Below are 10122 nucleotides of genomic sequence, written 5' to 3' on the forward strand. Positions count from 1 at the left end.
CTTGGGCTGGCTTATCAGTGCCGAGGCCGTGAAACAGGCTGAGCGGAGAGGGTTCTATAAGCGCAACAGCTCCATCCAGGTTTAATAAGAATCGAGGGTGTCAGTAATCGGAGTTAGAACAGAGGATTTCCTCTGCTGCGTCACAGACGTGCGTATGGATTCGTACGCAGTCTTCAAGGCAGTCATCAGCTGCGCCTCGGTCTTCCCAACCACTGGATTTGAAGGACGAAAAAATGGAATGTTTTACGATACAATTCTTACATACGTATTCGTTTAATACGACTCAAGAAAATCAAATCGCCGTCGTGTTAGCGGTATTATCATAAAACTAACCGGACCAAACGAGCGCGATGGATTTCCCAACCTTCGTTTAATAATGCGTATCCTACGGGAGGAAGTCCGTTGTATTTTTATACTGCAGCGGCAACGAAACCACGATATTATAAATGATAAAGTACTTGGCAGGAATTTAGAATTCTGATAAATTCTTGTCGATATCGCGCGACGAGTCGAGCGATATAACCAGGTGCGAAAACTTTGGTCCCCTAATTTGTTTTTTCCGGAATCAATTTGCCCAACTTATCGAGTCGGAGGCATTCTTAAGCGTTGATATCATTATGCCTTTATCAATTTTCTACTGAATCACTGCGCGATACACGGCTGTGAGGCTAAAGTTGCGTACAACTGGCACACGGTTAATGAATGCCTACTATCGCGAGTCGATTAGAACAATAAGTTCTACTTCGTTAATCTATACGCGTAAGCCCGCGTAAAGAAACACAAAATTGCAATTATTACGTTATCTTATTATCGGATTCTCGAAAGGCTGTTACTCTTAGAGTGCCCGTAGAAATGCAGTCGAAGCTGAACGACGATTGCCTGTCGATTATTATCTTTTATTGTTGCGCTTAAAACATGCTAAGTAAGTCTACGCGTTCCGAGATAAGATATTCTAGGTAGACCGACGCAGTCCCGATCTGCCGATCGGCTGCAGTTCGATGTTACATTGAAATCGGTCAAACGGTATTCCTCCTGGAAAACTTTCATTATCGACAAACTTGTGCCATCAAACGACTACGATGCGACGCGTAACTCATGTTTCAATTTAGTTCTCATCGATCTCAGTCTGTTGCGTCGCGACATCGCGTGCTCTGTGCACGGTTCCCTTAATTTTCTGTGAAGCATCATTAAAATATAAAGTACAGGCATATCACTGGATAGTAGATATACCATTGTCTGAAACGTTTCATTAGTGACTTAGGCTTTGTTTCGTGATACACGTGGCAAATGAAGTATAATTAGCAGGTAACAACTCAGAGGAGAGAGGGAACAAAGTGAAACTTCCGAAAAAGCTGAGCATTCTACTTTGAACCGCCGAAAAATTAAGCTGTTTTCTAAAAGAAGTAACAAAATGGTGCCGGTTTGAAACAAAAGTTTAACGAAACACCCAAAAGGATGTATTCTCGGGTGTTCCATGAGAAAAATCTCGGTTATTTCTCGACAGAAATTGTTAATTGAGCTAGGGGGCTATGCCGACACTCGTGCAGATTAAGAATCTTATAGAATCTTTTGTTTCGGATAAGCCTGAGCCGGGAAATCATCTACGCCGTGGACGTGCCTCTTTTTTGTTCAGGTGCCACATTGACGCTGTAAAACAACCATTAAAACAAATAAAAAGAATTCCTTTTAATTTTTTCTCTATAATATAAGAGTGGCTTAATAAATACCCAAAAACATTTATTTCATTACATGTTGTATTTACTCAGAAAAAAATCTTTACAAATAGCTTGATTTTTCGGCCGATCAAAATAGAACGGCCTCTTAATAATGAATGAATAATATTCGAAAGGAATATGATAATAGGCTGTGTAATCAGGTGCAGTTGGATTAGTAGATAGAATACATATATTAAATACTCTGTGGCATACATATATGTGTGCGAACATTTCAAGGAATTATACAGTATTGTACATATAATTTGCGAAAGTTATTCTCACATGCCCACTCATTCCACTAACTGGACGAAATAATTAGATCGTGTTTATCCCACGTTTTAGCGAGTCTTCTGCTCTATCGAAACAATTCACCGACGAGTGGAATATTTGACCAAATGGACGTTTCCTTCGCGTCTGTCGATTCTTGGTCTTCGTCGTCGTACGTAAACGACGAAGCGCACTGAGCTGTCGCCGGATCCGTGCATTTTTGTTCTCCTTTGCTAAAATGAAAGCCTGTCGCGCATTTGTAAGCGAGCGGAGTGCCGTTGTCGCAGTAACAGAAATTCGCGCAATCTTTGTGAGGCAAATACGTCACTGGTGGCCTGTGTTCTGAATTGTTTACCGGGCAAGCTCCAATGCATCCCAGTGGGTCCAGAGATATATTGCTCGGACTTTTATCGCAAACGACTTTGTCTGCTGTGTCGCAAGCCTTCTTGACGCGGTCATATAAAAATCCAGGTGGGCAAGGTTTAGCGACCGCGTTTCCGTTCTTGCATACGTAGTATAAATCGCATTGGCACTCGTGAGGAAACTTGTCGCCCGTTGTATCAGGGCACGCACAGTAATGTATAGCACTATCAGTGTCAGTACATTTCTTACAGTCCACGTACTTCGGCAAGTCGCACATTTCCGTACTCGGATTGAATGCTAGCCCTTCGCGACATTTCTTGTGCTGCGTCTTGCCGTCCTTGCACTCGTAATACGAAGCACAGTCTTCTGTATCTTGAGTACGAACTAGACAATTACCATTGCATCCCGGTGCCTCCAGAGATTTACTGCTCGGACTTTTATCGCAAACGACTTTGTCGGCTGTGTCGCAAGCCTTCTTGACGCGGTCATATAAAAATCCAGGTGGGCAAGGTTTAGCGACCGCGTTTCCGTTCTTGCATACGTAGTATAAATCGCATTGGCACTCGTGAGGAAACTTGTCGCCCGCTGTATCAGGGCACGCACAGTAATGTATAGCACTATCAGTGTCAGTACATTTCTTACAGTCCACGTACTTCGGCAAGTCGCACATTTCCGTACTCGGATTGAATGCTAGCCCTTCGCGACATTTCTTGTGCTGCGTGTTGCCGTTCTTGCACTCGTAATACGAAGCGCAGTCATTTCCATCAGGATTACGAACTGTGCAAGTACCATCGCACTCAGGCCCGAATGAAGGTGTCTGATTGGTGACGGGCCCTGTGTTTCCGTTGAAATCGCACTCCTCTATTACTGGATTGAAGTAATGGCCCTGTAGACAATATGCCAGCCTTACTGCACCGTAATCGCAATAATAGTAACCCCTGTTATTAGATTCGTGGGGGATCCTCTCCTTGCCTCCATCGAACGGGCACTTTAAATTTCCAAAAGTATCTGTCGGCGTTGCGATTCTTCCAGTTAATGTTGGAGCAGTTTTCGCGGTTGTTGCTGGAGCAGGAATAGGTCTTATGCACTTAAAGTTTCTCGGATCGTCACAAATCCCTCTGATGTAATCGTATTCGGTACCGTGTTCGCACCGTTGAAGAGTAGCTGCTCCGTCTACGCAAAGGTAATATTTAACGCAGGAGCGTTCGTGTGGTAACGTTCCACTATTATCAGAGCCCCTCGGTGGGCATTCAGCCAAGCTAGTATCATCGGCGTTGTCTGTTTCAGGCAAAGTCCCCCGGGGTGTTCTTGTGCCGCAATTCACGTCCTCCCACCAAGTGCACATACCCATTATTTCGTCAAAAGAAAATCCAGTCTTACATTCCTTTAGCTGCTTCTTGCCATTCTCGCACGTGTAATAAAATTCGCAGCTCGTCTCGTGTGGAATGACCGTGGTATTACCGTCTGGAGGACAGTTTATTGATGGGAGTGGAGTTGTGGTTGGAGATGGTTTTGCAGTAGTGGGACCAGTATCGCACGCCCCTTCTTCGTCCGGGACGCATTGTCTTTGATCATGATCGAACATCTCGCCGGGGTCACAATTCTTTAGAACCGATTCTCCGTCGCAGCATTCGTAATACTTCGCACACTGGCACTCGTGCGGCAAGAGTACGATCTCAGATGATGTTGTCGGTGGGCACTCAGTAGGCTTGTTACACACTACTTCCGCTGCAAGTGCACAGTTGCTCGATTTAGGATCGAATAACCATCCTTCGTCGCAGCTTCTTAGATTCATTATATCGTTTTTGCATGTGTAGTACCAACGGCAATTAAACGGGTGGGGCCACACAGCAATTGTGTCCTCGCTGGAAGGGCAATGTGGATCCAGATGTTGCTTGCACCCCGCCACATTAATCGGCCAATCGCACTGTTGCCGTTCCGGGTTAAAGCACAGCTTCTTCCCGGGTACGTACTCCGGGCAGCTCATTGCACGCTTATCGCCCATCACGCAAATGTAGAACTTGGTAGGGTCATTCTCGTGGGCGATATGAACCGTCCTGTTCACGACGTCCTTCGATGGGCATGCTGCTGGAATTTCAGTGGCAAGCACGCTGGCCGCCACCGCCACCGTGATAATGGCTGGCACATAAAACTCTGAAATCAAGTGAAACGGCTTATCATTCGATAATCCGTATGTCGGTGTCTTCACACGAACTTTCGGTGTGAATAATACTTATCATACTCCTCTAGTTTTATTTAATAGTAAATACTTTTTGCCCTGAAAACGGAGCTTCTCGAGATACATACATACCTCTCATGCCGAGATAAGTCATCGCCGAATTTATGAAACCAGATACTCTTTCGTTTCTAATTTAATACACACTGCCCAATGTAAAGTGTACAAAACGACTTTTATATTATGAGGGGACCTTATCGTCGAGTGACGGTACGTTTTATCATATCTGGCTGTTTACTGTTTCTATGTATATAGGTGTTTCCTGAAGTGATCTCCATGGCTTAATATTTTGGTCTTATCTTGGCATACCAATGATATACCCCTGGTTCAAATTCCGAATCGATAACGACGATAGCTTACTAAAGCAATTCACTTCTGAGTAGAAATTCATCACCTAACGATAAATAATTGGCGGACAGTGAGTGCCGACATGTTAGAAAATTACGAGCGAGGTACATCTGAGTCATTCCATCCTGGAACTTAATTACAAAAGTATGTCGTTGAATCTGATTAGAGTATGATTTACTTCAGATAATAAATGGGGAAGATAGTAAGTGGTATAGAAACCAGACGGGACTGATGGAATCGAATATATTTGATAACGTTCTAGTACGTAGGATTGAAACATACAAGCTTAAAATGTCAAGCATGAATGGAGGGCGGGGTGTCCGGGGATATAGGGCGGGATTATTGTAGGAATGATTTCCGAATAGAAAAGGTGATGTAAATTGGGTAATCAAAGGAGCATCAAAGCACAGCCGGGTAGTCGAAGGGAGAGTGTGTTGATGATGCAGAGATCGTGCATGAAGGCACAGACGAGGTATAGAATAGCCCTAACATCTTATGGACTTTCGCGGTCCAACTCTCCCTGCCTTAAGCCGGGAATCCACCGGAAAGCTAAGCTATGCTGTGCCATGCTACGTTTGAAAAAAAAAATTAACTTCGATACATTCTTATGGAACCGTTTCCACCGAAAGCTAAGTTAAAACATGGCATAGCTTAGCTTGGCTTAGCTTAGCTTCCCAGTGGATTCCCGGCTTTACTGATCTAGAAATTCGAGACTGATCGTAGTGTCCTCTGTTCATGAACGATGGTCAGCTGAACAACTATTCCTCGAGGAAGTATCGAGGGCAGAGGAAAACTGTATGCGTGTAAATGCACGTGACTTGTAGACAAGTTATTCAAAATATAAATCACGGGTTTCGATCGTTTCGAATGATCTAAGGGCGGCATTCTCAGTCGCTACTTATTCTTAAGGCTTTACCAGCGGCCATGGCCGTGATGGAAACACCGGTTCCCGTAAGATCACCGAAGTTAAACATCACGGGGCGGCGTACTGGGGAAAGATGGGTGACCATCACACCTGTCTCCCGGTGCGTCGCTGCTGCTGGGACCCGAAGGAGAGGGGAGGGAAAAAGGAAAAATGACTATCGTTCGTTGGGCAACATAAGCGAAATGCTTGAAACGCCATCCTGTGTGTTAGAAACACACAGGAAAAAACAAAAAATACAAAAATACAAAAATTCTTAAGGCTTAAGCATGCGGCATCCTCTACTAACCTAAGAGCACAGACGAGGTATAGGATAGACCTATCACCTTATGGATGTTCGTGTCGCCACCCAAACTGTATTACCGACCCATGATTTCAGGCCGGAATGTAGTGGCATCTGCTTATAAACAGCGTCCAACTCAGCAACTACTCTGAAATGTGTTGAAATGCTGAAAGGTGTGTGCGTACTTGTGAACGTGTGACTTGTGCAGAGAGAGAGAGTTTGACATCTATGTAGACTTTTGCTACGCTATGCTTTGGCTCGGTTTGTCAACGACTCACGCGGATTCCTCTCCGAAAATCCATTCCGGTGATCAAGACACTATGGCGCACAAAAATGGTATTTTTTCAAAGCCCCTGCAAGCTATAAACTGCCAGATGACATTGTTTATTAGTACTTTGCCTGTAGTGGAACCCTTTCACGTATCGTACGCCGGAAAGTATTAAAAATTCACGCTGTTACTGACATTCCCGCAACTTTCTAATGCACTGTTTAATCATTCTAGCGAAGTAATAATAATTGGATTCTACTTGCTCCTAGTATTAGTTTACGGCCAACACTGAAATTTACAGTAAAATCTAATTCATAAAAGACTGGCAGAAGGTTGCACGATGCATGAGTATCGTGATGTGCATGGATGCAACTGCGAGTCGAGTTACTTTTGAAACCCGCATTGGGAAATAAAATTTTGTCCAGCCCTGAGGAATTCATCGGTTCAGTGAAATGTGTGCACGTCATAGTGCATATTATCTCGTGATTTCTCAGTTCGCGCATCAATTTCATCGATTACTGGACCACGCGAGAGCCCTGCTGGAACAGCCAGTTAGAACCGCGTTGAATTTTGAACTGGATCTATCTTGGTTCAATGCGGTACTACCTGGATTTTCAAGCAGTGATTTGTGCCAGTTCAAAAACGAATCCGATTCAATGCGGATATCCAGATCGATGGATGAAACAGGATTTGCATGTGCGAAATTTATCAATTTCTATCAGGAACTGCCATTTCTATAAACCCGGAAGTTTCGTATCTGAAATTGCGGATGAAAAATCTTACGGATTCAATCTGGAAATGCCACAAGCTCTTTCGAGTGCGTCGCGATCCGGATTGGCAGAGCAAATAATTCACGGGATGGTTACCGTCGAGATTTTTACATGGATATCCGGTTTGAAACCGATAAAAATATTTCATCGGGTTCAATCTGGAATTTACGGGAAGAAAACCGCATCAATCCGGATTTAAAATTTTTTAATGCGGTTCGAACTGGCAGCTCCAACAGGGAGGCCTTTTAACAGTATTCCATTGAGATATGCCCGTTACCTAGAAGACTTAGCTCGTGGACCCTAGAGAGGGCCTAGCTCGTGGGCCTTAGAGAGGGTCCTAATCATGGGCCCTAGAGAGGGTCCTAGTCATGGGCCCTAGAGAGGGCCTAGCTCGTGGGCCCTAGAGAGGGTCCTAGTCATGGGCCCTAGAGAGGGCCTAGAATTATGCTAGCTTGGTAGTTAGCTAAGATGTACTTGCATGCATGCCGTAGAATGTAGAATACGAGTACCTTGTATAAGTGGGTCGTAATCTTTGTGCGTGCATTTTGGAAGGAAAAGCATCATACCTAAGGCACGCAGTACATTTGGTAGGATAAGCTTCCTACATAATGCATGCAAAAAGACCTTACCCAACAAAAACACATTCAGAAACTAAGGAATGTGAAATAGATGAAATGTGCGCGTTTAATAAGCAAGAGCGCTAAAAGTTGCTGCTCTCTTTTCGAAGTAGAGTCAACCCTATCTTATTAACCCTTTGTTCGCTAAATTAAATGCTTTTGACAGAATGTCAGTAGTCTGTTCACTCTGACATCGCAATCAGAGTTCAAAGGGTTAATATATTCCAGCGAAATTTCCAGCGAATCATCGGGCGAGTCGTCGAGGGATGCGTGCGTTTAGATTTAACTAAGAGAATTGTAAAGATGTATGAGAGAGTGCAGAGAGATCGACGATAATCGGCAGTCTATCTCTCTTTCGATTTCGCTTTCGCGTTCGCGGTTGTCATTAATAGTAGAGTCAAATCATCGTTTCCCTCATTGCAAACAATGACGGACGCGATGAGTTTATTGAAATGGAGGGTGGATGGGATTGGTGTTTGTTTCGGGATGGGTCACTTTCGTAGGTACCTCCGCGTTGGTGTGCCCGGTTCCTTGGTAACGTTTCTCAAGCATTGCGACTTGCAAAACGATATCAAGCTAAAGCCTACGATCTAGGTTAAGGGTCCAGATCGAGCCAAACTTACATTCAGTGAGTTTGGTTCGGTCTAGATATCTAATCAATATTTTTGAGGTGGAATGAGGTGAAATTAAATCAACTCTGACTTACCAAGCACTCAATTTATTTTTAACTCAAAGAAAAGCGACAATATTATTGGAGGATTCGCGTGTAGTCGTCGGGGTGTTCACGCAGCAACTCCCTAGATCCAACTGGCTCTCTTCACCCACCGTACCCTTGACCAGGGGTAGAAAAGGTGAAGGAAGGAAATAGAAAAAGAGAAAGACAGAAAACTGAAGAAAAACTGAGATGAAGATAAAAGAGAAAGCTACTCGAGAAACGACTTCGCTCGGCTCGCGCGGGCCTGGTCGCCACATGTTCTCAACGAACACCAGGCCCAGACGAAAGCCTCGGGAAACGAATTGAACAAAGAATAGGAAGGAAGTTGTAAATAGCAAGGGAACTTAGAAAAGTGAAAGTTAGAAACGTAGGGAAAGAAAAGTACCGAAGAGAAAGAACGTGGTCACCAAAACGTAACTGCTACATTTTATTCTCTTTCAGGTAGGTATTTCTTCGATGGTTTTCCATGACTCTTTCCCTGTCTTATCGATGTTTTCATTCTCTCGTCTCCTTTATGTATCTCTACGATGGGTCTTCGTGATTTATTCTATTTCACGCTTTTCTTCGATGGTTTTGCATGATTTATTTCATTTCGTCGATTTCTTCGATCGTTTTGAACTCTGTACGTAATTGGCGATGTATTCCACGTTACATCATGAAAGCATGTCTTCCACAAAAATAATGTTGTTGTTTATATAAATTTGTTTTGCGTTAAATAAACCTGAATAGAACAGCAAGGTTAAAAGGCGTATGTGTTCTTGTACGTATATATGTACCTTCTTTTGTTGCGATCCTTCTTTCTCGGTTGTTGCACGGAATACGTTTATAAAATGATTTTTAAATTGTTACGCTAACAGAATCATTTGTAAATCGCGGGCTTCGAATCACCTAACTTTACCCGCCTTGAATTCTAATTCTCACCGTGCGCAGCGTTACAATCTGTTTCGAGATTTCCCGGTAACGTTGCATGTGACATTAAAATGGTAAGGGGTTCCTGGGCAGAGATGGGCAAAATTTGAATTTAAATCAAATTTCGAATAACGAATAAAAATTAAAAAATGACTCGTCACGTATATAATAAAGCTAACTCTGCTTAACGAACGAACGACGAATAATTCGTTTAACTTTCATTCGTTATTCGAAATTTTATCTAAATAAAAAACTTGCCCATCTCTGGCCCTAGGAACCCACAAAAAATGCAATGGAATCAGGTCTACTCTATACCTCGTCTGTGGTGAAGGCCAAATGGAGATTACCGGGAGGAACTAGTGGAAATTTTAATTCTAACCACTAGTAGCGTTCTACCAGAAGTATTTTAGCCTGCTTGCGTGGCTTCCACAATGTCCCCGAGCTACGTGAGAAAAATTTAGATTAAATTGTAAACCTGTCTATCCTTACCTCACCTCTGATCTAGCTAATCGAAAGCTGGTAATCGTACGTTATCAGTGGCCGATATAAGTGTGCGCTACAGACTGCAGAGAAAGACGGTCGATCGTGCAGTTGCAGGAGGCGACAGGTCTGTTGGATGCACCACCGATGGCTCTGGCATCGTTGCACCGAGCATTGGCGGTGCACGGTCGCCGTGTCAGTCGCGGTCCCTCGAAAATAACGATCCAAT

General features: G+C 43.7%; 1 protein-coding gene across 1 annotated transcript; it reads right to left on the reverse strand.

Annotated features, from left to right (window-relative positions):
- Positions 1-1913: 1913 nt before the first annotated feature.
- On the reverse strand, positions 1914-5146 carry LOC143374901 (chitin-binding domain protein cbd-1). The gene is made up of 2 exons (XM_076823450.1): positions 4657-5146; positions 1914-4499 (listed from the first exon to the last, which is right to left on the reverse strand). The coding sequence occupies exons 1-2, from the start codon at positions 4676-4678 to the stop codon at positions 2071-2073; spliced, it is 2451 nt and encodes an 816-aa protein (XP_076679565.1). The 5' UTR covers positions 4679-5146; the 3' UTR covers positions 1914-2070.
- Between the last annotated feature and the right edge of the window lie 4976 nt (positions 5147-10122).

This window comes from Andrena cerasifolii, chromosome 11 (assembly GCF_050908995.1).
Source record: "Andrena cerasifolii isolate SP2316 chromosome 11, iyAndCera1_principal, whole genome shotgun sequence".
NCBI lineage: Eukaryota > Metazoa > Arthropoda > Insecta > Hymenoptera > Andrenidae > Andrena > Andrena cerasifolii.